General features: G+C 54.9%; 7 protein-coding genes across 7 annotated transcripts; 6 read left to right on the forward strand and 1 right to left on the reverse strand.

Moving 5' to 3' along the window:
- Positions 1-642: 642 nt before the first annotated feature.
- On the forward strand, positions 643-2,625 carry CTAM01_00065 (FYVE zinc finger protein; the record flags this gene model as incomplete). The annotated part of the gene is made up of 3 exons (XM_060516119.1): positions 643-1,538; positions 1,588-1,978; positions 2,032-2,625. The coding sequence occupies 3 exons, from the start codon at positions 643-645 to the stop codon at positions 2,623-2,625; spliced, it is 1,881 nt and encodes a 626-aa protein (XP_060388745.1).
- Positions 2,626-6,176: 3,551 nt separating this feature from the next.
- CTAM01_00066 (rare lipoprotein A) lies at positions 6,177-7,139 on the forward strand (the record flags this gene model as incomplete). The annotated part of the gene is made up of 1 exon (XM_060516120.1): positions 6,177-7,139. One exon carries the CDS (start codon positions 6,177-6,179, stop codon positions 7,137-7,139), a length of 963 nt encoding a protein of 320 aa, XP_060388746.1.
- Positions 7,140-10,596: 3,457 nt separating this feature from the next.
- CTAM01_00067 (C2 domain-containing protein) lies at positions 10,597-15,205 on the forward strand (the record flags this gene model as incomplete). Its single annotated transcript, XM_060516121.1, has 3 exons — positions 10,597-10,788; positions 10,860-13,826; positions 13,877-15,205. The coding sequence occupies 3 exons, from the start codon at positions 10,597-10,599 to the stop codon at positions 15,203-15,205; spliced, it is 4,488 nt and encodes a 1,495-aa protein (XP_060388747.1).
- Positions 15,206-15,995: 790 nt separating this feature from the next.
- On the forward strand, positions 15,996-17,561 carry CTAM01_00068 (WD domain-containing protein; the record flags this gene model as incomplete). The annotated part of the gene is made up of 1 exon (XM_060516122.1): positions 15,996-17,561. One exon carries the CDS (start codon positions 15,996-15,998, stop codon positions 17,559-17,561), a length of 1,566 nt encoding a protein of 521 aa, XP_060388748.1.
- A 141-nt stretch (positions 17,562-17,702) lies between these two features.
- On the reverse strand, positions 17,703-19,000 carry CTAM01_00069 (beta-eliminating lyase; the record flags this gene model as incomplete). Its single annotated transcript, XM_060516123.1, has 2 exons — positions 17,703-18,766; positions 18,925-19,000. The coding sequence occupies 2 exons, from the start codon at positions 18,998-19,000 to the stop codon at positions 17,703-17,705; spliced, it is 1,140 nt and encodes a 379-aa protein (XP_060388749.1).
- A 1,309-nt stretch (positions 19,001-20,309) lies between these two features.
- CTAM01_00070 (major facilitator superfamily transporter) lies at positions 20,310-22,329 on the forward strand (the record flags this gene model as incomplete). Its single annotated transcript, XM_060516124.1, has 5 exons — positions 20,310-20,581; positions 20,643-20,664; positions 20,887-20,960; positions 21,031-21,813; positions 21,882-22,329. The coding sequence occupies 5 exons, from the start codon at positions 20,310-20,312 to the stop codon at positions 22,327-22,329; spliced, it is 1,599 nt and encodes a 532-aa protein (XP_060388750.1).
- A 2,507-nt stretch (positions 22,330-24,836) lies between these two features.
- Positions 24,837-26,405, forward strand: CTAM01_00071 (uncharacterized protein; the record flags this gene model as incomplete). Its single annotated transcript, XM_060516125.1, has 1 exon — positions 24,837-26,405. The coding sequence occupies one exon, from the start codon at positions 24,837-24,839 to the stop codon at positions 26,403-26,405; it is 1,569 nt and encodes a 522-aa protein (XP_060388751.1).

Consider the following 26,405-nt stretch of genomic DNA (forward strand, 5'->3'; position numbering starts at 1 on the left):
GGCATCAAAAGTGTATGAAGTGGTAAAAAGTATTGCGCTACTGAAGATGGAACGCAACGGTTGAATGTTGATGGAGTTGGGAATTAGCTAAGCTGGGAGACCCCAGCCACGGTGGCGATCCCTGCTCGCCTGGAATGGCAACAATGGGTCGTTCCCCGCGCCACATATCAGAGCTGGCGCCAATCGCGCGATAAGACGGGGAAAATGGTCTAGGCCGCGATAAGCCTCCAACCGTGGACCTCCCTACCAGGGTGGCTCCAAGAGGTGCATGTGCTCATGCTCGTGTGCCTCGACTTGCCCCTCCAAATATTCCTGTTCCATCCATCACCTAGGAGGTTCCTGCATATTCTGCATAGTAATCGCCTCGCCGACGACAAAAACCGAGGCGCAAATGCACCCGACCGCCGTTGGTTAACTGAGTTCAAGTAACATTCGACCCCACCATCTCGGATATTGACTCTTGTTTCGTCATGCTGACTTATCACTGGCCAACAGCCTGACTGTCGTTTGTCCACGACTCGCTCGCGACAGTGACTGATTGATGCGGAACGTATAACGACTAGCTTCATCTCGAGACAAAAGAACAACCACCGCGACCGTACACACCGATAGAGTCGCCGGAGACGATGCAAACGATCTAAGATGGCGAGCTCAGATGGTGGAGCTGCTCCAGCTTCCCTCGACGATCATCACCGCCTGCTCGACGATGCAGGAGAATCAATATCGGGCAGCTCCCACATCGGGAGTGATGCTTCAGACGACTCTTCCGAACGGGGGCAATGTCGCTGGCGGACGTCTCGCTACCACGATATGGAATGCTCTCGCTTCTTCGACTGTCCTACCCATGTAGTCGAGAGGCATCTCTCTGATGACGAGGCCGACGACAGTGAGGCTGAGGAGGAGCCCGCAGTGCAGCATCAGACGGGCGACGATAGGGCTGAAAGTTCATCAAGCGCGAGGCTACTTACCGTCGATTCTCCTGTGCCTGAAGAAACTCCAGAGCCGACCCCAGCACCAAGCTTTGCGCCCGGGCCCGAGGAGACGAATACGGGGCAACCAAGAGAACCAGTAGATTCAGCACAGGCAACCTCAGCACGGGATACTGAAGGGCCTGATGAGTCTCAGGATCCCGAGGAAGCCGCACCTGCACCACCAACACCTTTAAGCTCTCGACTTTCAGAGACTTCTCAACCTCTCCCACCGACTGCAACGCCTGCAACGCCGACCGGAGAGTTCGTCCCACCGGAAAGATCATCGAGCCTGGTTACATCGCAAGCGGCAAACACATCGTCACACGATTCACCCCTACGCCCAGCTCTGATATCCAGCCGATCTCACGAAACCCCGCCTCCGCCGCCACCCAGACGGGCGAGTTCTTCGACTGCTATTCAGCCTCCTTTGCGCGGTCAACAAGGATTTGGAGAGAGAAGTGGTCCTCCCGAGTTTGTCGTCCCACGTTGGCAACCGGACGCAGAGGTTGTTCTTTGTCCGATTTGCAACGTACAATTTAGCATATTCGTCAGGAAACATCATTGCAGGTATGTAGAAGTTGAGGGGCTGTGTGACGTAGTTGCTAACAAATTGCAGGAAATGTGGAAGAGTCGTCTGTAACGCCTGTTCGCCTCACAGAATCACCATTCCTTACCAGTACATTGTTCAAGCGCCAGGACAACCGCGATTGGCCGCCCAGAGATACCCGTCTTCCCTCATCAGTGGTGAGGGAGGATATGCAGATTTCAGCAGCCTTGGTGGAGGAGAGCGCGTTCGTCTATGCAACCCATGCGTCCCAGACCCAAACACCACACCGCCGCAGCAGCCACTTGGCTCGCCTTCTCAATTGTCTCCTCGAGGATCGCATTATAGATCGCAAAGCAGCATCAGCACAATGTCCAGCAACGCGCCCGCTCCCTCGCGGTTCTCCGGCTACTTCACGTCGAGCCCCTCCCCGGAGACCTATGCCAGGTCTAGAAGCATTACGGTAAGAGTTGATCCAGGTCCACATTCCATTCATACGCATGCTAACTGGTGCAGCACTCCGGCTCCGGCGGGCCCTCGAGCTCTCGCGGACATTACCAGTCCACTGGAAGTCGGATCATGGCAGGGACTCCGCCGACGTACTACCCGTCCTCATCTTCCGGCTACCCAGGCTCATCCCGCTATCGATCCATGCTGGATGTTGGTCCATCGTCGTCCTCGTCGGCGCACTATAATCGTTCGCTGCCGCCGCCGCCGCCCCAAATAGCCGAGGAAGACGAATGCCCGGTCTGCCATCGCGAACTGCCATCTCGCACCCTCCCCAACTTTGAGCAGCTGCGAGAGACTCACATTAACACCTGCATCACTTCACACAGCGCTTACGGCGGTACACCGACGGGAGAGACCCCTCCAGTCGGAACGCCACCACCCTTGGCGGTTCGCCGGACTGGTATGTTCCCTTATGTTGCCACAGAAAAGGACTGTGTGGACTCGGCCGAGTGCACCATCTGCCTAGAGGAATTCGAGGTGGGCGTTCCCATGGCGCGTCTGGAGTGCCTCTGCCGTTTCCATCGATCCTGTATCTCAGCTTGGTTCATCAACCATCCTGGACGGTGCCCAGTCCACCAGCATGATAGTTTTGGCTATTGATACCTCGTGTTGTCGGTTCGTTACTTCTCCTCTCGCAGGCTCTGATCTTCCGGCGTTTCGGTTTGCATAGGAGCCGTTCAGTTTAACCAAGTCTTTCCTTTTAACGATGCTTGCTTTCTCTCGTTTTGTTTTGACGACCAGAATCCCATCTCACCATTGTCCGCCGCAACAACGCTATGGGAACAGATAACATGAGTTGAGGCCGGGAAGCGGTCGTCGTCGTCAGCGGATGTGAGTATTTAGAATGGTCGGGGCTGATTTGCTTTCGTTTTTGTGGACTGGATGGCCTCACGGTGCCTTGCTATATTTTTTTTCATACATACATGTAAGCCAGTGTGCCAGGGTATAATACTTTTGCCAGTAAATACTTCTGAAGCGAAACGGAGGACGGAGAGGAGGGGAGGCGGCGTGTCGTTGCGCAGAGTCTCACTCTCTCACTCCCCTCGATCGAGATACCAGCCACTCAGATTAGATAGATATGTTAGGTTTACTTGTAATAATGAGATGCCATGCTCACTCATGGAGATTTGGCCCGCCTAGGTACATCCAATTTTCGAGTTTCTCTCCAACTCGTGTCGCCCGCATTATTCAAAGGAGGGCATTGATTCTGTCACCCGAGTGCTCGCCCTGTCTTAGTTATTGGACCCAAGTACCTATACACGGCTGTTTGTACGTTCACGCCTAGATGGTTGACGGAGAAATCTGCCGCTCATATCAAGTTTCTCTCGATGCCTCTACTACGCCGCTATCGTTCCCTTGAGTGTTTCCTTTGCTGTTTCCCTTATCAGTACGATAGCTACTTTTCTTACTTCACGGAGTATACCGTCTATATAATGTACTTGAAGTATCGTAGTACAATGGGAGTAAGGACAGTAGTGATGGCGAAAACAGCGATAGGAGAAAGGACTATCGTATTGACCGGCATATCGACTTCGTCACCCACTTTGTCGCCCTTCCATTCAAAACTCAGTGCCTTCCTGTGGTCGTTTCACTCTAATAGAGGAGTCGTAGTTTTCGTGGGGATTCAAGGGGACAAACACAAGGCGCGTTTATATGTTGTAAGACACTCTTCTAAGGTAACGGCAACCCACTTGTATCACTACCACCGTGGGACCGTCATAGGTCCGTCCGGCAGGCAAGCGGACGGAGTCTGGATACCTGCCTACTCCAAGGGTAAGCGACGTACGTCACTTGTCTCGGTAACGGCGTCTTTGTGGCCTCGTTTCGACGTGGTACGTTTCGACCGTTCTTCCTAGTGTAGCTCGACGTCAAACCACGTTTTGAGCAGAGTGATCTTCGTCTGCCGGCCCCTCCCCTCCGTAACCCCCTCCCCCTTCCGCCTCCTTCCCGTCAAGAGCCAAGACACGGGAAGGCCACTGCGATAGGTAGGTAACCTCGCGGCTCACGCCATTGATGTTCTAAGACCATAGTCTAGAGGAAAAGTTTGGATATTCTTCGTGTTTAGGATCCGGATGAGGATCCGTACATCATAGGCAGTGCTGGATAGGTAGGGTAGGTAGCTGGTCAAGACGCGGGAACATTCCATCTCTAGGACGAGGGTGTTCGAAAAAGGGGGAGCCTCGAGGAGGGGGGAAGGAGAGGATCTAGAACATGCCAGGGCAGCACGATCGTCCAAAAAACAAGATCCCTGCTGCGAGTCTCCGGGGGGTTTCCACTGGGCATATCCATGCTCCACAGCCTCCACCCTGGCCGACTGGCCCGACCTTGCCGAGGAGGAGACGGAGGAAGAGAAGTAGTTGATACTGTGTATGCTAGATCCTTAAGCCTCTCTTTGAGGATAGAACCGAGCAGCATCTCTTTGAGAAAACGAAGATTATGAATCAGCCTGGACAAAGGTGATGGAGAGAGAGGGGGGGGGGGGGAGATAGGAAAGTCTGTAAGTTTAGGGACCAGCAAGGACCAACCAGGTCTATCAATGATGAATCAATTACACACGTCGCCGACCTGCATTCACCCACCGGAATCCCGATAATGAGCTTATTTCTTTTCTCCAATCTGTCGAGTGAAATTTTCTGCTCAGTCTCCGAGTTTCTCATTTGCTTTAAACTCGCCGACTGGTAAATTGCTGCCCCAGCTTTTTTTTTTTTTGTTCTAGTTGTGTACTCCGTACGGATTACCTAACGGTCAAAAGTCCCGAGTAGGAAAAACCACTCACCTGCGTTCTTAATTTCTCGCGGCGAGGGGTAGTCGCTGCTTACGGGCAATCATATGCGCGCAGTACGGATACACCTCACGCAAGTTGGTATCCGTAGGATGGCAGTGTAAAACCGTGTCAGAGGCATAAAACCCTAGAAATGACAGAAATGACTCTGCGTCACTGGACAGTGCAGCAAAACTGGGATGATTAGATGAACGCGACCAACACTATCCGTACCAGAAACCTACTTTGTAAGGATATACAATGTTTCATGAAACTCAGCTGCCCGTAACCTACGACCCCACCCCTCCTTATACGTTCATCGAATTATTGTCAAGATGCGGGAAGGAAAAGGAAAGAAAAAGGAGGGGCCGGGTAGGTTGTTTGGGTTAGATGGTGATTCGGGGAGGGAGGCTATATCATGAGCGGTATTATGGCACGCCATATGCTTGAAGTTGAGCATGTCTAACGTCAGTTCAAGCCCATTCTTGACACATTCTTGACAGAAGGGGAATCGGGGTGCAGCTTTCAGCCCTAGCCTGGTGTCACCGAGCCCCTCTGATCGTCCATATCCCTCGAGGGAAAGTCGAGACTGTCATCGAGTTGGGGCTCTTGGCGTTAATCCGTTTCGTCTTGATGCTGTTTTCACAGCATTGTTTCGCGCGCAAGAACGCCGCCGGCTGGCTCTGGCCCTCGTGGTCCGGTCCCTCAGCGCGGGTTCCCACCCCCGCTGGATATCCTGGTTTCAACCCCCCGTCAATTTTAGATGACGATGGAGCCACGCTCTCGCCACGAAGCAGCGCGCATGCCTGCCCACGGCACCATGGCGCCGGGAGCATAGAGGAGTGGTTCCTCTTTTTGCGTTCTGGACTGCATTGTTTGGTCCGCACGTCCGCCCTGAGGAGCGAGGATGAACCCCCATGAGGCAGGTTGGTAAGGTAGGACCGTAGGATGGACGGCGGCGGCGGCACAGTAGGAGGAAAACTCTCTCGCGCGCGTTGTTTTTTCCTTCCCGTTGGTGGCGCTTGTCCTTCTTCCGTCCCTCTGCAGGATCGAGTAAGATTAAATCAAAATAATACCGGTGTTATGGTTGCCTGCCCTCCTGCTCTAGGCTCTTCCCTCAAAAGGATTGCCATATCCTGCCATGTAGGTGTGAAGTCTTTCCTTGACCCTTTCTCTCTCTATCCACGCTGGTCTGGAACTCTTGCTGCACCCCTTTGAGGTCCGACATTCCTTCACTTGTTGATATTGCCGACTGCTATTCTGTCATTATCCAAAGAAAAGACACCGAGCTTGTCTCTGTCCGAATTGAATCTGCATCCGATCAGTAGTTCCTCCTTGGCTAGGAACCTTACCGTAACACATCGTTATCACGTCCATCGTCTTCGACACAATGAAGCAATCCATTCTCTTGTTGGCCGCCTCGGCGGCTCACATGGCCTTCGCCAAGCCCGTCAAGTCCTGCTCAGCCAAGCCGCGTAGCACCACCGTCCTCACCTTCTACGTCACCCCGACCTACGGAGGCCCGACCATGACCCCCATCCCGACGGCGCCGGTCGTGCAACCTACTCCCGTCGAACCTCCCGTCGAGAGCTCCGTCGAAAGCTCCGCCCCCGTCGAGACTCCCGTTCAGATGCCATCGGTCATCGCAACGACCGCATCGGCCTCGGCTACCGTGGTGGAGCAGGCTGCCCCATCGTCGAGCAGCAGCAGTGCCAGCACCCCGGCCTCATCCTCGACGCCGATCGGCAGTGGTGGAACCAAGCAGGGCAAGTCGACCTTTTACGGCGGTAACACCTCTGGCGGCATGTGCTCCTTCTCGACCTATACCATCCCCTCCGGCCTCTACGGCACTGCCTTCTCCGGCCAGGCTTGGGATTCTGCCGCTCACTGCGGTGCTTGCGTCAAGGTCACTGGACCCAATGGCAACAGCATCACAGCCATGGTTGTAGACCAGTGCCCCGAGTGCGACGAGGGCCACCTCGATCTGTTCCAGGATGCCTTCACGCAGCTCGGAACCGTCTCCGAGGGCATCATTTCGACTTCGTACGAGTTTGTTGAGTGCGGTATCACTTCGCCGATCAAGCTCCACAACAAGACTGGCACTTCTGCCAACTGGTTCTCCATGCAAGTGCTGAACCACAACGAGCCCGTGGCGAAGCTCGAAGTCAGCACGGATGGCGGAAGCACTTGGCAGGCGACCAACCGCCAGCCGTACAACTTTTTCGAGAACTCGAGCGGTTTCGGAACCGAGACGGTCGACGTTCGCGTCACGAGCGAGTCGGGAAAGACTATCACTGTCAACAGCGTCAGCGTCGCCGCCGATTCCGAAAAGGAGGCGTCATCCAACTTCTAAGTCGTGAGCATGATAGTCTCATGAGCTCGGACATTGGAAGTATGGCTGTCGTCTGAGGACGAGCGCGGTTCGGAGATTTTTGTTTCCCTGGCCTGGGCGTCTGTTGCTCTGGATTGTCGTCTGCATATGAGCCTATTGTGGCACCGTGTGCTTTGCATGCTGCAGGGACAGAATGCATCGATCGCGATCAGCCTTGGTCGATAGCCCTTCATTGTTTGAGCGAACTCTTCATTTCTCTTTTCTCTTCAATGCTCGCACTGGGCCTTTCTTTCTTTCATGTGAAGACGACTTGGGGTTAGACAGCATGGTTTGGGACCGGAAAATGGCTCGGGGCTAGCCTAGAACTTCCCACTTATGAATTGGTTTTTTGAGCAAGCTCAAAGCGCCTAGTTGGTTTGCGTAGCATTTACGTGGACAGTGTAGCAATAGTTCTCTTCAGATGATCTCAATCTTGCCGTCGACGAACGGCATCTTTCCTCAGTGCAGGATCGGAAACTCGATGCGTGCGAGTGTATACGTCTGCGTGGTGTCTGGTAGAAGGAAGCCTTGGCTCGTGGGTGCATGATTCGTTTCGCGCATGTACGCGTGGATAAAGTCGTGCTGTTGTTAGCGTTCGGCCTTGGGTGATGACCGCGATGTGCAAGTCTAAGTTCAACGATGCCGGCATGTTAGATTACCGGTAGAGATCGCCAGGAACCGAGCCTGTCTTGGAAATAGCTGAGACCAATCAACAATGCTTGCAGAGCGGGTTAGCTCGATCAACACGCAGTACAGATCTCCTTTCCTCCTAGTCTCTGCTGTTCTGAATCTCTGACTCTCGCGTTATCGGCAATCGTAGTCCGTAGTCCGTAGAGTTTCTAATCCACAAGTCAGGAAATGAAGGATGCCTCAAAAGTGAAAACGCGTTCTTTCGAGGTGAGGCTAGCGGCTGGTACCTGCCAAGACGGCGGCGAAACTGTCTTAGTCTTAAATTCCCTAGGCAGGAACATGGCGCGATGAATGGACAGATGCTGCTGGTGCACGTTGCGACAAGCTCTGTGTTACTCAACGGCGAGGCTGTACGCCATGGCTAACTTGGTTGAGCTTGCGCAGCTCGCATTTGACTGGTTTCCAACTCCCCTTTCTTTGTAGGAATCGCTGGGAAATGAATTGTACCACGGCATGTTTCGCATCGTTGTAGCGGCAAAAGACACTGGCCATGGAGAGGTGAAATGAGCATTCGTCAGATCGTGGGCAGCAATACCTAGTTGGCGACGGGCCACCGAGTTTAGTGTATCCATAGGTGTGATTGTGGCCTGTCAGTCATGAGCCTGTCATCGGTTCGCCATGGTCCGATCGATGAAGGATTGCCGGCAAGGATCGGGTAGCTGGGATGGACGTGATTCGACCGTTGTTTGGTAGCTTGACCGTTGGTCAGGGTGCCCAAGTTTGACCGTTGGCGGAGCTCTGCTGTGCCAGGACCTCGGCCCCCATCCAGCCACGAACTTCCCTGACAATCCTGACGACTGAGTGCAGAGGGGAGTGTCGAGACTGGAGGGGTAGTCGTGAGGAATGTTGGGGTGTACGATTGATTCAAGGTGATAAGCTCGGAATTTGTAGGGTATCAAGATAGGTAGCGAGTCGTCGACGGCATCGAGCCGCTGAAGCATGGATGTACCAGCAGTGCGTCGACTGGTGACGATCGATGACTTGCTTCTGCCGGTGCGGGTCAAGGAGCGTGTAGGGAGTCTGATCGGATAGACTTGGCGGAATTCAATGTCGCAAAGGTGCTGGAGTTGAGACGACATAGCGGATAACGCAACACCTTATAGACGACTGAATTTATCAGCATACGATGCAGCAGAGAGGAATGTAAGCGCGGACGAATGGTGTCGCATCTTGTATCTTAAAACCAAAGTGTGTGAGGTGACAGAGAAACAGGTATTACCCGCACGCTGTATCCGTAGGTATTCTGTATGTCTGCAGTAGTGTGTGTATTCGTAGTGGAGGTGGACGAACTGGAGGAATGAGCTTTCGGTCTCGGCGACCCTGACCAAGCTGGATGTTCGGCTCTTCCCCAAGCCTGCCCTGCCCTGCCCAGCGCCATGCAGCTAGGCAAGGTACGTAGTAAACCGCCCCCGCTTCCCTCTGGTGCTTCCATTCCAAGTGCAACCTTTCCGGGAAGGCACCCAACCTGGCACTTTCCCAGCTCGCCAGTCCCCAAGCAAGCTGAGAACCCCTGTCTTGAAGCTCCAGTAGCCAATCCCGCTGGTTTGGCTCGACAGGGATCGCTGCCCTGAGGTGCTGTAGGCAGCTCCCCCGCCCGCCTTCAGCAACCAGTCACAGCCCAATGCAGCATTTCCCCCAGCTGAAATCTGCTGAGGTAATGGCGAGTATTACGTCGTTATCCGCTTTCTCTCTCCCTCCTGCACCGCGGACACCAGGAAGCTGGTTGACAGCTTGCAAAGTACCCGAAGAGAGGCGTCATTGCGATTGCTTCACTCCGTACTGCCCGAGAAGTCATCCAAAAGATACCTTACCTTAGGTATCCAAAGAAAATAAGGGAGGTGTGGTTACTCGAAATCTTGGTCTTAGCCAAGCATTCGAGGTACCCTTATGGTTTAGCATCGCACCTTGCCTGACGGTTAAAACCCCCCACCCCCTGCTCTGCTCGTCTCGCTTTTCTGGTGCCATGAACCGGTTGAAGCTGCAGTCGTAATCTTGTAATGTCCCAGTCGCACTTGCACTTGCACTCACTTTCTTGCATTAAGGTAGGTTCCAGTTGGTCAAAAAACTTGTACATGGCACTTGTACACTCTGCACCACCTTCCATTGACGCCCACCCCATCGATCGGCCTGTTGTTCCGCCCGGGCAGTCTCTCCAAGTTCCAACCGTCTCCAAACGCACCAAGTACTTCGTACCGGCTACCCAATCCATGCCACGGCGTAGCCGCTAGCGAACCTGACGTATCTGTGCCAAATTCCCAATCCAACCTTCACCTTTCTGATTCTCCATCCACTTCATCACTGCCACCTTTGCCTTGCCCTCCCTCCACCTTGACTTCGTGGCTTCCCGCCTTCTGTCTTTCTTCTACCGAATCTTGTTCTACTTCGTGCCGCCCTCCACAATTTCTTCACTAAGCTATCTTAGTATTCCAACTACTGGCCGACCAGCCACAGTCCGGCCACTCTCCATTCACTCCCTCCTTTTTCCCTGTCGCCGATCTACTTCTCTCTTCTCGTCTCTTTTTAGTCCGAGACCCTCCCTGAGACCCTCCTCGCGTCCCTTCTCCAATTTCGTTACTTGTTCACTCTCTCCCCTCCAAACTCCAATTCCAACGAGGCCACCGGTCTACCTCGTCCATTGCAAGAGCTACAATTGCATGCGTCGGTACAGCATCGCAAGCTGAGCGCCTGGCTAATTGACTCGGTCATCCCACACTAAGCTGCTCCGCGCGGCGCCCGAGAGCTTGACAAGATGGCTTCCGCACTCGAGAAGAACGAGCTCAAGGTTCAGGGTGTCGTCGAGGCTGCCCAGGATCCCGAATCCAACGTTTCCGCAGACGATGCTCAGAAGAAGATTGTCGAAGAGTCCAAGAAGGCTGGTATCACCGCCTTCACCTTCGACCCCGATGCGAGCCCTGAAGAGAAGCGCCGCCAAGCTGCAGCTGTGAGTTGCGCAACCGAGTTCCCCACTTCACCATTGAATTGAGCCGAACTGACACGTCTCTTGTTTGCCAGGCCGTTCCCGCAGGCTTCCATTCCCAGCGAACCAAGGGTATTTCAGTCGTAACCGATGTGGCTGATTCGAGTGCTCCCGTCACCGATCTTCCACCCCCGACCAAAGAAGGCGTCATCGAATTGCCCAAGGACAAGGACGGAAACACGATCAAGACCCACGATCCCCAAAGCCATGACGAAGAACCATACACGAGAACTGGTTGGGCCCCGAGGTTCGGCTGGCCCGCTGACGACCTCCATGATGCGGCAAGTCTCCTAGATCACTCGACCTGGCTCGAAAGTAACATCCCGGATAAATTCTACGGAGACTGGTACCACAATGCCGCCATCATTGCCTTTGCCTGTATCTCTTCATGGCTCGTCGCTGTTTTGGGCGGAGGCCTTGGCTGGGTCTTCATTCTCATGGCTGTCTGCTCGACTTACTACCGGACTTCCATTCGCCGAGTCAGGCGCAACTTTCGAGATGACATCAACAGAGAACTTTCGCTGAAGAAACTTGAGACTGAAACCGAATCGCTCGAGTGGATCAATTCCTTTATGCTCAAGTTCTGGCCTATCTATCAACCCGTTCTGGCACAAACCATCATCAACTCTGTTGACCAGGTTCTCAGTGGCGCTACTCCCGCCTTCCTGGACAGCTTGAAGCTCAAGACGTTCACTCTCGGCTCAAAGCCTCCGCGAATGGAGCACGTAAAGACGTATCCCAAAGCTGGAGATGACACCGTCATCATGGATTGGAAATTTAGCTTCACCCCCAATGACACGGCGGATATGACCTCCAAGCAAGTCAAAAACAAGATCAACCCAAAGGTTGTTCTTGAGATTCGAGTTGGAAAGGCCATGATTAGCAAAGGCCTGGACGTGATCGTTGAGGACATGTCCTTTTCTGGCATCATGCAACTCAAGATCAAGCTACAAATCCCTTTCCCTCACATTGAAAAGGTGGAGATGTGCTTTCTGGAAAAGCCCACGATTGATTACGTCTGCAAACCTCTCGGTGGTGAGACTTTCGGATTCGACATCAACTTCATTCCTGGACTCGAGTCTTTCATCCTCGAGCAGATCCACGGCAACCTGGCTCCCATGATGTACTCTCCCAACGTATTCCCCATTGAAGTAGCCAAGATGCTGGCTGGAACCCCGGTTGACCAGGCTATCGGCGTGGTTGCTGTTACTCTCCATGGCGCTCAGGGCCTCAAGAACCCGGACAACTTCTCTGGTTCGCCCGATCCGTATGCCGCCTTGACCTTGAATCGCCGCCAGCAGCTTGCCCGCACAAAGCACGTCAAGGACACCGGAAACCCGCGCTGGAACGAGACTCACTACATCATCATCACTTCTTTCAATGACTCTCTGGATATCCAAGTATTCGACTACAATGACTTCAGAAAACACAAGGAACTGGGCGTGGCATCGTTTGCTCTCGATCAGGTCGAGGAACTGGCTGTTCACGAGAATGAAGTCCTTGAAGTCATTGCAGACGGCAAGGCTCGAGGTCAGCTCTCCTGCGATATCCGATTCTTCCCAGTCATGGAGCCCAAGAAGTTGGAAGACGGCAGCTTGGAGCCTCCGCCGGACTCCAACACGGGTATTCTCAGATTCACAGTGGAGCAGGCTAAGGATTTGGATGGCACCAAGAGTCTTGTCGGTCTTCTCAACCCTTATGCTACTCTGCATCTCAACGGCCGAGACGTCCACTCTACAAAGAAGCTAAAGAGGACCAATAACCCGATCTGGGATAATGGCTCGAAGGAGATGTTGATTACTGACAAGAAGAACGCTAAACTTGGAGTCACGATCAAAGACGACCGCGATCTTACTGGCGACCAGGTCATCGGCAAGTACCAGATCAAACTCGAGGACATGCTGGAGTGCATGGGCAAGAGCCAGGAGTGGTTCCATCTCTCTGGCGTCGCGACCGGTCGCGTGAAGATGATGGCTCAATGGAAGCCGGTTGCTCTTTCTGGTGTAGTCGGTGGAACGGGAGGTTACGTCACCCCGGTTGGTGTTATGCGTTTCCACTTCAAGAACGCAAAGGACCTTCGCAACTTCGAGACTCTCGGCAAATCCGACCCCTACGTGCGCGTTCTTCTCTCCGGAATTGAGAAGGCTCGCACAGTTACCCATAAGAACACTCTTGATCCCGACTTTGACGAGGTTCTCTACGTTCCAGTCCACTCGGCTCGCGAGCGTCTTACGCTCGAAGTCATGGACTCTGAGAAGATGGGCAAGGATCGCAGTCTTGGTTTGATTGAAGTATTCGCTGGCGACTATATCTCGCAAGCTGAGAACGGCGAGTACAACGTTCACGATCAGAAGAAGATGTTCCAGGGTGGTCTGCAGCTTCATGGCAAGGGCATCGCAAAGGGTGTTCTGACCTACACGGTATCCTTTTTCCCTTGTCTCAATGTTGCCGACCCCGAAGACGAGGAGGAAGAGGCTGAGGCGGCTGCGGCTGCGAAGGCGATCGAGGATGCTCCGCGATCGTCAGAGGCCGGTAAATTCAGCAGCTCCATGGAGAAGAAGACCGAAGAGAAGAAGGACGGAGCCGAGTTGGAAATCAGTCCGCCAAAGACACCAGTCACTCCTGTCTCACCTACTATGCCCAGGAAATCCAAGGATGAGAGCGGCCCGCCTAAGATTCGGCTGTCCCCTCAGGAGCTTCTGAAGTATGAGTCTGGTCTCTTGATCTTCAAGCTCATGGAAGCGGAGATGCCTGAGCACAACACACACTTGGAGGTCTGGGTCGACGACATGGCCTTCCCTTCGTATACCTCGTCTGCCGCCAAGCACAAGAAGCACGCATTTGATGAAATTGGCGATTGTTTCATCCGAGAGCTCGACTTCTCTCGTCTTACACTCAAGGTCCGTGAGAAGGGCGACAAGGTAGAGGGCAGCGACAAGGACAAGGACCACACCATCGCCAAGCTGCAGGGAAACACTTTGGACACGCTGAAGCAGTGCCTGGTGAGTTTTTTCATCTCCTGGAAACATGACAAATTGCTAACCAGTTTTAGAACAACCCCACGACTCTCAAGTTGAAAGACAAGGAAAACCGGCCCAGCAGCGTCAAGGTCAGCCTCAAGTATATTCCCGTCAAGATGCAGCTGGATCCGAGCGAAAGTATCAACAACATGGGTACACTCCGCGTCGATGTTTTGGATGCCCAAGACCTACCGTCAGCCGACTCAAATGGCAAGAGCGATCCTTACTGCAAGTTTGAGCTCAATGGCGAGGATGTGTACAAGACCAAGGTTCAGAAGAAGACGCTGCACCCTGCCTGGAACGAATTCTTTGAGGTTCCCGTCCCATCGAGAACGGCTGCCAAGTTCAAGGTCACTGTGTGGGACTACGATTTCGCCGACAAGCCCGACTTCCTTGGAGCTGCCGACATCAACCTTGAGCAGCTGGATCCCTTTAGACCTAGTGAGAGTCGACTGATTCTGGATGGAAAGTCGGGCACAGTCAGATTGAGGATGCTTTTCCGGCCCTCGTATGTCACTCGCACTCGCCAGGGCACCTCTACCTTTTCCGGAACATTCGCGGCGCCTGGGAGAATCGTCACTGGCATTGCTGGAGCACCCATCAAAGTTGGCAGCACCGTTGGTCACGGCGTGGGCAAAGGTGCCTCGTTCCTCAAGCGTGGTTTGTTTTCCAGAAAGGAGGATGACGCAGATGGTGCGTCGTCTAGTTTCAACGACATCCCGACCATTGTCGAGAATGGAGGCAGCCCTCCTGGACCGACACCTGGCCTTGGACTCAAGCGAGCAACAGGATTCTCCACATCGGATGGTAGTGAATCTCCCGATACGCGACCGGGCACCTCCAATGGCTCTACACTAGGAGGTCACGCGCGTAAACAGAGCAACGGGGCTGCTTCTGTTCACAGCTTGAACCCAGGTTCCCCTGGCTCAGGAAGCGCCTCTTTCACCGTCGTGTCTGCTACGGGATTCCCTCCCTCAACCGACTTGTACATCACCATCAACCAGTTGACGCCCAAGCCCAAGGCAATTGGCAAGACCAAGCACCATAAGGACGCCACTGGTTTCTTCCGATTCAACGAGACTTTCAAGACCACATGCACACCCGATACCCAATTCAAGATCGAGGCCAAGGGCGAGCACACCCTCAGGAGCGATGACGACCTGGGCGAAGCCCTTTACTTCGTCGATGAAACCGGAACTGGAGCCGAGAAGGAGATCAAGGTTGGAAGCGGAACGGTCATTATGAAGAGTACCTTCGTCGCATCAGCCAGCACCTTGGACCCTGACAGCCCCAAGTCGATTGTTCGCCGCAGCTTCATGAGCAAGCGTGAGAGTCGCAGCAGAGAGGGAACACCGAGCTAATTGATTTGGTTCCAGCTCGTGTGTCGAACCTCGTTTCTGGACCGTAACTGTTTTTTTCATACGTCCTTTTCCTTTGATAACAAAAAGCTTTTTGAACTCTTTCAGATACCTTGGATGTTGCCCAACAAGCTGGCGATTACCATCCACTAATGAGTCTTTCCATTTTTTCTTCTCATTTTATTTTGTACTGGAGGGCGTAGTCGGAGGCTTTGGGGAGACGGTCGGATAGGGCGTGGACGGGTGGTAGAGAGAGCAGGGCAAACAGGTCCATAGCTTCTTGTACCTGAGTTAAGATGCAATTCAAGCTATCCAATTTCACTGAGCCAGCTTCATACGCTTTTATGCTACATCAGCCTCAAAGCCTTGCACCGTGTCTTAACGCTCGAATTTAGGTCAAACATCAGGAATCTCTTTTCATCATCTTTCGCCTTGTTTGTAATGTAGGGACTCAGCCAGCCAACCTGGAACGTTTCCTTTAGAGACTCGGACAGCGGGCAGCGGGACGGCGAAAAGAGCCACCGTAGCCGAGAAATTTTCAGTGGACCCCGAGTGCATTGTGGCTGGCGCGCGCACCTTTAGCTCACTACTTGCTTGCACGTACTGTTGTAAGCTCTACGAAATCCCAAATACCAAACAATTATTTCCTTCACTAGGCATCCATTGGAGCTCAATCGGCCCCCCCCCCCCCCTTAGCTACAGAACCCTCGAATGACGCCTTCGAATTACCCTCTTCACGCGACTTTGCAATAACTCTGACTTTCCCGGGCCGAAAGCCCTCCCGCTGCCCAAGATGATGCACCCTTCACGACAAGCCTACGTCGAGGAGGCAATGGACGAGGATCGAGGTATCGCGCTGGAGGACGTCCCCGTCGACCACGACTACGAGATTCCCTCCGCATTTGCCGGCGCCGCGCCTGAGAAGACGTCGGCCGTCCTGGCGCAGATGGAGAGGAAGAAGCTGGCGGCGAGTATCGCGGTGCCCACAGACGACAACCGGGTGCGCACAAGGCTCAGAGAGATGGGCGAGCCGATCACGCTCTTTGGCGAGGGCAAGCCCGAACGCAGAGACCGCCTCCGGAACCTGCTGGTTACCCAGCTGCTGGCCAACCAGCAGGAGATGGATGGCATCGAGAACGGCGACATCACAATGGAGGACGCCGAGGATGAGGACGAGGACGAGCAGGACGAGGAGTTTTACACACCCGGCGGCCAGGCCCTGCTGCAGGCACGCATCGATATCGCAAAGTACTCCCTGCCGAGGGCGCGGCGGCGGGTGCAGTTTCAAAAGGCCGAGTCTACGATCCCGTTGCGTACACACGTCAAGTTCCGGAAACAGATCAAGGAGAAGCTGGATGGCTTCGAGCTCCAGGGCAGTCAGACGGCCGGCGAGAGACACGTCAGCATGACGAGATTATCGCCAAACGGAGAGCTCGTTGCCGTGGGGAACTGGGGCGGAGCGCTCAAGCTCATTGAGATCCCGAGCATGGAGGCCAAGATGAATCTCCGAGGACACACACAAAAGATTAGCGGTATCTCATGGTACCCGGGGTCCACGCTACCCGAGGCCAACGTGTCACCCGATACCGTGAACCTCGCTTCCGGCGGAGCTGAGGGCTTGGTCCACCTGTGGTCTCTGAACAAAGATACCCCCCTTTCGACCCTGACGGGCCACGGCGGCAGGGTATCTCGCGTCGAGTTCCACCCTTCCGGCCGATATCTGGCATCGGCCTCAGACGACACGACGTGGAGGCTCTGGGACGTGGAAACGACGGCGGAGCTACTGCTGCAAGAGGGCCATTCCAGGGGCGTCTACGCCGTCAGCTTCAACGCCGACGGCTCCCTCCTGGCCAGCGCGGGCCTGGACAGCATCGGCCGCATCTGGGATCTGCGGTCCGGCAGGACGGTCATGATTCTCGACGAGCACATCCAGCCCATCTACGCGCTCGACTGGGGTTCCGACGGCCACAGGGTGCTGTCGGGTTCGGCCGACGGCTGGGTAAAGTGCTGGGATGTGCGCAAGGTGCAGCGGACGGCGAACCTCGGCGCGCACGCCAAGGCCGTCTCGGACGTGCGGTGGTTTCGGGGCCTGGACGACCCGATCGACGGCCACCCGCCCGGCCCTGACGAAAAGGGCGCGCAGCAGCCCAAGAAGGCGGGCACGTTTTTCGTCTCTGGCGGGTTCGACGCAAAGATTAAAATCTTCTCGGCCGACAACTGGGGGTTGGTGCAGACGCTCAGCGGGCACTCCGGGCCGGTTGCCAGTGTCGATGTTAGCAGGGACGGCAAGTGGATTGTCAGCGGTGGCCACGACCGGACGGTCAAGCTCTGGGGCCGGAATGATGGCGAGGGAGTGTAAGGAAGATGATTTGGTTTTGGAGACGGACGGAGACACCGACTCCTGTAGAACAATAAGATACCCCCTTCCAAGTTCAGTCAACTCGCCAACTCCCATCGAACCAGATTTTGAAGCATCGCCTCAAAGTTCATGAAAGACCATCTATAACCTCGCCTTGGGCGATCCACCAACCCCATCAGACGCCCCCCGAACCCTCCCAAGAACCTCATCCATCACATCCCCCAACGCCCTCATCGCGCTCTCCCCAACCTGGTGATGCAACACGACCCTCTTCCCATCCAACTTGATCCCCCTCCGCCTCCCAGCCTCATTCCACCGCTCCAAACCCACACCGCAACCCCGGAGATCCAACCAGACCATATTCGTCTCAACAGGCTTTAGCAGTACTCCGCCCCGGGAAACCCACATCCTCCCAACCTCAGCCGCCATCGCCCGGCTCCTCCCCAGCACGCCCCGAGAGTCTCGGTTACCCAGGCCGAAATTCTCTAGAACGGCCTGCCGCGCCGCGGCGGCGAGGACGCCGGCCTGCCTCATCCCGCCGCCTATACTCTTGCGTATCCTCCGCAGACGCTTGATCAGCTCCGACGAACCCAGCACCATGGCGCCCATCGGCGCGGCGAGGTTCTTGCTGAAATCGAGGGTTAGAACGTCGCAGCACCGTCCGAATTCTTCTAGAGTGCCCGCGCCCGCGGACACGGCTTCCCAGAGCCGTGCGCCGTCCACGTGTACGCCGATCCCCCTCTCCCTAGTCCACTCTCTGATCCTCTGCAGCTCTGCGAGCGGCACGACGACGCCGGAGGACGTGTTCTCGATGCTCACCACCCGCGTGGGGCATTTATGTACGTCGTCCGTCACGACGGCATGTGTCTCGATGTCTTCTAGGGTCAAGTACAACCCGTTGCGCGGGCGGATGCCCTGGATCATGGCGCCCGAGAGGTGTGCTACGCCGCCGGCTTCCCAGTGGATTATGTGCGCGGAAGCGTCGGCGAGGACGGCATGGGGTGGTTGGGTTAGGAGGGTGCGGAGGGCGAGCTGGTTTGCCATTGTGCCGGTGAGGACGAAGGCTGCGGCGGCGTGGCCGCAGGTTCTCGCGAGCGAGGTTTCGAAGGCGGTGGTTGTGGTGTCTTCTGCGTAGACGTCGTCGGAGAGGGTTGTTTGGGATATTGCGGTTAGCATTGTTAAGGAGGGGGTTGTTATTACGTCGCCTGGAGGGGGAGGTTAGTGGACTTTCTCTCTATCTCTCTCTCGCGCGCGAGAGAGATCAGTATTCGGATGATCGGGAATAGAATGAAGACAAGGATGAGGGTTTTGCATGGGCTGGCGTAGAAAGGAGGACTGAGAGGGAAAGGGGGGTTCGACTCACTCCTGAAGTCGAACGCGGCGCCGGTTTCTTGGGGCGAACCCCAGAGGATAGGGGTGTTCTCGTCGTCGGGCATCATAGTGAGGAATTCCAGCAGATCTTTAGATGCCGAAGGCCGGTGTATAAATTGCTAGTCTTGATGAAATCACGGCGAGTTCCTAGAGCATTTCCTGTATGAAAACTATCAAGCCCGAAGCAAAGCCGTGGTGGAACCAGGAATCAGGCAACACGGGCAGTTTGGCAGTTGCTTGCAAGTGCGTCCGGCAAGCGCTGTCCAGGTCTTGCAGGGACTATGTTAATAAGAACGCCCCTCAAAGGCAAGACGATCTCATCTCAGCCGGATTGGAGATGTTATCACGAGACACCTACGTTGAGATCTCTTGCCGCCTTACAATCTGAGCCGAGGAAAGGAACATCACCACCCCATCCGAACTCATTGTGGCGTTTCTAGAAGGATTCGGGTTGAGGCTATCGAGCACACAATCCTCTGTCAGCCGCGCGCGCGGGAGGGGCATCCAGACGGGAAACGGCATGGCGTATGTATGTATGTATGTAAGTGAGAGATGTCATGCAGTCAGCTCAGGGCCCATCGCAATCACGTCGCCCCAGGTCTGTCAAATCAGCGATATAACCATCCTCAAGAGGAAACGAGAGAAGGCTAGTGAACATTCTAGGTCAGCTAAACAGGTCGATTCTAGAAGGTATGCTCGATATGCCTCGGGCTCGGCTCCAGCCCCAAGTAGATCATCGAGGTTCAATGCCGTGATGTGTATCAGTGATTGGACCGTTGACGCGACGTCGGCCTCCAAGTGCTTACGGCAGATGTAACCCGTCTAGGATCTCACATGCAGCAAATAGTCTGCTTCCCCTTTTGATCCTTTAATCACCATGGCTTTCATTTTGGTGATTTGTAGCAGCATTCACGATCTCCAAACGGGCTTCTTGGATTTCTTGGAAAGGGAACTTGGAGGCTGAGCCTTTTTTTGCTCGCTTGCTTTCGCCTCTTCGGAGTTAGCTGGGCATTTGTTGGCATTGTAGGATTTGTATTGAACATGTATATGACTAAGAATATGAGAAGGAGGAGGATATGTTCTCTTGGCCTAACGTGTGTGTCTGTTGAACAGAAAAGACCGATGCCTTGTCTTCGATCAGCGGTGTGGGATATAAGCCGGTAGCCGGAAGCATAACGCAGACCCAAAAGAAAGGGGGAGAAATACAGACGATGGTACTCTGGTGGCGTTTATTCTACGATTCTCCTCTTCAACCCTCTTCCTTTCCTCTTGTCCCTTTCCTATACCCACCCACCTAGACTATGCTCACCTCTCATCTATAACGTCCATCCCCTCGTCCCCTTTCCCCCTCCCACCTTACGCCGGACGCCCCCAACCATGGTCCTACAGAGCCACGACGCCCAGGAGCCGACCGGGTTTCCCGATGTCAAAGCCCTTGCCGCCGTTGCCGTCTCCTCCTGCGCCGTCGTCGAGGACACGAAGGCGAGTACCTATACGGATGAGAACGCCGTCCTAGCAAGGTACGGGCTCGAGAGGCGCGCCGACGGCTTCGTCAACTGGCAGCGTGACTGTGCTACGCACCCGCGGAACTGGACTACCAGACGGAAGGCGTTTGATACCACAGTCATCATTCTGTTTGAGCTGTACACGTGAGAGAGAGCCTTTCTTCTTCTTTTTGTATATGTTTTCCGTAGCTGACAGGTTGAAAAGTACAATTATAAGTACAACTGGAGTACGTGATCACACCACCTTACCTTGTCTTATATTGCCTACTCCCCATCTCTCTCGAACCGTACCGAGATAATCCGTATCGCGGCAGGAACCGAGCAGCGTGGGGGTGTTCGTTGCTACACCAAAGTTCCCTATACCTACCTTACACAACAATGTCAACCTACCCATCAAATACAGAACCAAAGACAGAATGATATGCTAACAAGGCTCTGCCCCTACACAGGCCGTCGCCGCAACCGAGGCGGCTCCAGACTATGGTCTCAGTCGTCAGGTATCCCTGGTGGGCTTCACCCTAATGTAAGCTTCTCTCTCTCCCCCTCCTTCCCAGTTCTCCTAGAAAAGAACTCCTGACGGACAACAATAATAGGTACCAGCTAGGCCAAGCAATAGGCGGCTTCCTCATCCCCCCCTTTTCCGAGCTCTTTGGCCGCCGCCTCCCCTACCTCATCTCCTGCGCCGCTTTCTGCCTCGCGAGCCTCCTCACTGGCCTAGTCCGCGATCCCGCAGCCGTCTACGCAGGGCGTTTCGCGGCGGGGCTCGCCTCGGCCGTGCCGTCCGTCGTCATCGCCGGCAGCGTGGAGGACATGTTCAACACGAAGCAACGGGTCTGGATCATTGTCCTCTGGAACGCGGGGACAACGGTCGGCTTGTGCTTCGGCCCCGTCTACGCCGCGTATATTTCGCAAGCGCTCGGGTGGCGGTGGATCTTCCACAGCGCGGCCGTCGTGACGGCGGTGCTGTTCCTGGCCATGTTTGGGATCAGGGAGAGCCGGCCTAGTATCCTGCTGGGGGCCATTATCAAAAAGATCCAGAGGGAGAGGACCACGATGCGAGAACTGTCGTGGCATAACCCGGACGATGCGCGCGACTGGCGGGCCCTGGTCCGGATCAGCGTTCTTCGACCGGGCAAGATCTTGCTCACGGAGCCGTTGGTCGTTATGGTGGCGCTCATATCGGCGTCGTCGTGGGGCATGATTTACCTTTTTACCGAGTCGCTCACCGTGGTCTACGTCTCGCTCGGGTTCACCAAGACGCAGGCGTCGTTACCGTTCCTGGCCATCGCCGTCGGCGTCGTCTTCACGTTCCTCCCTCGTCTGTGGGATATGAAGGTCGTCCGAGACCGCCAACGAAAGCAGATTCCCATCCAGCCGTGAGTTTACTCATGTATCCTTACCATACGTTCATCGAGATCTCTCAATGCTAACCTCCCTTGACCAGAGAGGACAAAATCATCGGCTTCGCGTTCGCCGCCCCGGCACTCGCCATCGGGCTGGCGTGGTTCGCGTGGACGGTCCCACCCCTGGTGCCGGGCGTCCACTGGGCGGTGCCCACGGCGTCGCTCGTGCTCGTGGGCTTCGCGGTCAATGAGACGGCGCACACTTTGAGCGGCTACCTAGCGGACTCGTACCTGCTCTACTCGGCGTCGGCGTTCTCGGGTCTCGCGCTCGTGCGGGCTGTCGCGTCGGGGTTGATGCCGCTGGTGGCGCACGAGATGTACGCCGGGCTGAACGCGAACTACGCGGGCACGATACTGGCAGGGCTGGCGGCCGCGTTCTGCGTGACGCCGTGGGTGTTTTTCCGGTTCAGCAAGAGGTTGAGGCAGAGGAGCCCGTTTGCGCGGTTTAGTCTGGAGACGCATTACCTGACCAACGTAGAAGATAATTAGTAGATCAAGGGTGATTTCCAAAAGCCATGCAGAGAAGTGAATCGTCGTTTTGATGTCTGGCAAAATTACAGTTTGGGCTTAGTCAATCGGCGTTGACGTGACCATCGAGGAGGGAAGATCGTCGTCGGCCGAGTTTCGACAGGGTTGGGTGCGGTGGATGGCGTACCTTATTCGGTGGGAACCAGTGGGGAAGGCGTTCGTGGGTGCTGCGACGAACATGTGTTTGCGGTGTTTTGATTGATTCCAGAAAATGAGGTTGATCATAGAGCCCACGAACTATACGATTCCTGACAGGAAATCATTAGTGCCAATAACCAGTCGCCTAACGTTCAAGTGACGCCTGGATATCTTCTGGGTGTCCGGAATAAGGTATCTATGCTCAGCTAACCATTGTCAACTCAAAGTGAGACAGAATGCTCGGGCCAGCGTAGCATGCATTCTACATAACCCGGTAAAGCCACAGGAGGCTCGATCTTGTCCGAGACATGCCACAGAGATGAGAGAATAGACTAATTTCCTCCCCTGGTCAATCCTCTGACGTGGGCTCTTTGTTCCAGACGGGAGCTCCATGCCAGTTGGCATTCCTGAGATGCATTTCCTGCGGATGTTCAAATGTTGTTGTGTTCCCTTTTCCCTTTCAAGTTTTCGTGTTCTCCCTTGGGACCCTTGGGAGAGATTCTGGTCTGGGCTCTTGGGTTGCGCAAAGACCAACTGACGGATTGAGAGAGTGTGTGAGTGAGAGTGAGACCGTGAGACGGGGCCGGCGCATAAAAATAGCAAATTTGAGGAATATTAGCGAAGAGGCGGCGTTACTATGTGCGTGTTTGACGAGGTAGCGAAAGAGGCCGGTGTCAGACCACTTTGCGAGGTTACTAAGGCAGGTAGGTACCTTGGGTCCGTACTTTGTATCTTTGGGCTCTGCCGCCCTCCACATTTGGTGACATTTGGTGGACGTCATAAGGCAATCAATCAATCAATCACGCATCCTTGGCCCTGGAGTTGCTTCTCTCTTTAATCTCGTGGTTTGGAGACGAATGAAGTCGGGACTGAGAGGAATCACTTTACTGCCTCCGTCGATAGTCGGACATAAGCCAGCAACTCCTTGACTGCAAGAGCATGTGAAATTGGGGAAAGAAAAGAAGTCCAAGTTCGATTGTTGGTGGAATTCCGACTGCGACTGGGAAGAAGGATGAATATCCGGATGGTACCTTCCCACTCCGCTGACACCGCCGACCAGATTCGGTAATACATTGCAGAATGCCACGCTGATCCCCGCTGCTAACCGGCGACGATACGGAAAGGGAAGGCTTCGAAAGGGACGCCAGACATGTCTTTCAGCCCAGTGTTGTATATCTGTCCGGCATGACGCTGCATCAAATACAGTGGCCAGGGCAGGCAAAGGAGATACCTTACCCGCAGCCGACCTAACAAATTGGGAATGCCGTGACAATCCAGTGCCAAGGAAATGGGGACAGGCCACTGAAGGAGAGTCAGAACATGCAAAGGGAAAAAATCAAAAGACCCAGGCAATTTGGGCTGAGTTGGAACGAGGCAAGCAATGTCCATCGGGTTACAGGCTTACAGCCCCTGCGCCTGCCCAATGATAGCACCCGAAAAGGCCCCAGCGCGGGTGCCCAAATTTTTGGCTTCCGCTTTGCCAATCCCACACCAGTGGACCAGTGTACCTGTGGATCCACACTTCCCCCTCGCACCTCCCCCTCCAAAGTGCGGTGCTTTTGGTCACTTTCGGTCATTTTGGTGTGGTTTTGGGTGGGTAGGAAGTGGGAAGTGGAAAGGTGGGAGGGAAAAAAAGTGTCCGCTGCCCACAGCCATGTGAATGAAAAGTCACTCAGGTCGCTGGCTGACATGGCCTGGCCCTCTGGTTGGTCCGCTCACCTTGGGTCCGCCACTGTCTTACTACGGTACTTGTCATTTGTACCTACCACTTATACCTACCTTACGCCGAAACCCCCTGTACCCAGCCTGTGGGTGGCCTGTCCCGAGCGAAGGAGGAACGGCTTGGGCGGGCTGAATTTTCTTGAATTTGTTAAACCTTGGAGCCGGCCTGTTTCCATTTGATCCTTTCTCCTTTCCCTTTCTTCAACAACACCATTTTGGTGAATGCAACCACTCCTCCCTCTGAAAATGCCTTGTTGACTGACCGACTACTCAAGAAACCCCATCAAACACCAATGCCTAGTAAAAACGACACTTACGACATCACTTCTTGCTCATTCTTCCGCCGCCAGATGCGCCGAAACCCGAGCCACCAAAACCTTGAGAGAAACTACGAATCTGACCCGCGCGACGACCCCGAGCGACGACGAGGCACGATCTCCGTGCTTCACTCTTATCCATAACCCTCCTACCAAAGTGACGGCCACTACTGGTATAGGGCGCGACCGGGACACCGACGCGCGCCCCTCGTTCACGAGCAACCCATACTTTTACACGGAGCGGCCACCTTAAAGTCTTTCCCGTAAATTACCACCACCACCAACCCAGCCATGATTGCCAAGGCGACGCCCGCACTGAACACGGTGCGCGGCTTTCAAAATACCCCCGTCACCTCCGGCGATGAGGATTCCGACTACGGTGTTTGCGCTACCCCGCCTCTCTCCGCGAAGCGCTCCGGCCGCGCTGCCCTCATCGACGATGTCGTCAGCGCCAACTGTAGCCCCAACATGCGCGGGGCCTCCTCCCCTGCTGTCTCGGGCATCGCCAAGCTGCGCTTGCAGATGGAGCCTCTCAGCCTCGACAACTCTTCCCGAACGAGCACCTTGACCCTCAACGGCAGCAACGGCCATGGTGGCCTTTCCAAGGGGCTGGGAATCAGCAGTGCTGTCATGAGTCGCTGCGGGAGCCAGGACGGCAGTCAGAGTGAGGCTGGCAGCGAGCGTTCTGAGACCGGGTCTACGAGCTATGAGGTCAACCTGGAGCATGACTACGTCGACGAGAGCGTACGAGAGCGAAACGGCCACATTGTGCCCATCGAGGGCAGCAAGGATGTTCAGCGTAAGATGACGGCCGACGACTTTGATCCCCTTCGGTGCCTAGGAAAGGGAACCTACGGTACCGTGCTTCTCGTCAAGCAGCGCAACACCGGCCGGCTTTACGCTCAGAAGCAGTTCAAGAAGGCTTCCCTTACTGTGCACAAGAAGCTCATCGAACAGACTAAGACGGAGCGTCAGATCCTTGAATCGGTTAACCGACACCCCTTTGTTGTCAAGCTCTACTACGCCTTCCAGGACCATGAGAAGCTGTATCTGATTCTCGAGTACGGCCAGGGTGGAGAGCTGTTCACTCACCTGAGCACCGAAAAGATGTTTGCCGAGCCCGTTGCTGCCTTTTACATGGCGGAGATGCTTCTCGCCATCTCGCACCTGCATAGCACCCTAGGTGTCGTGTACCGTGACTTGAAGCCCGAAAACTGCTTGCTGGACGCTGAGGGCCACCTGTTGCTCACTGATTTCGGCCTTTCCAAAGTCGCGGTCGATACCTCAGAGGACCACTGCAACTCGATGCTTGGAACTGTCGAGTACATGGCCCCCGAGGTCATCCAGGGACAGAAGTACGGAAAGGCGGTCGACTGGTGGTCTTTCGGCGCGCTGAGCTACGACTTGATGACTGGCAACCCGCCCTTCCGCGGCGGCAACCATGCCAAGATTCAGCAGAACATTGTCAAGCAGAAGCTCGTCATGCCGTACTTCCTGAGCCCCGACGCCAAGGATCTCCTGACGCGCTTGCTCAAGAAGGATCCCAAGAAGCGTCTGGGAGCCAACATGCCCAAGGACCTGCAAATCATGAAGGGCCACCGCTTCTTCAGAAAGATTGACTGGAAGAAGCTCGAGGCCAGAGAGGTCGAGCCGCCCATCCAGCCCATGATCACCGACCCCGAGCTCGCCGAGAACTTTGCGCCCGAGTTCACCGATTTGTCCCTGAGCCCCGTCATCACGGCCAAGGACCCATGGAGCGCCATGTCGGCCAAGGAGGATGACCCCTTTGGCGGCTTCAGCTTTGTTGCGTCGAGCAGCATGTTGGAGAGCCACGCGTTTCGATTCACCACTGAAGTCTAG

Source organism: Colletotrichum tamarilloi (genome assembly GCF_030869305.1).
Source record: "Colletotrichum tamarilloi strain Tom-12 chromosome Unknown Scaffold_1.1, whole genome shotgun sequence".
NCBI classification, from domain to species: Eukaryota; Fungi; Ascomycota; class Sordariomycetes; order Glomerellales; family Glomerellaceae; genus Colletotrichum; species Colletotrichum tamarilloi.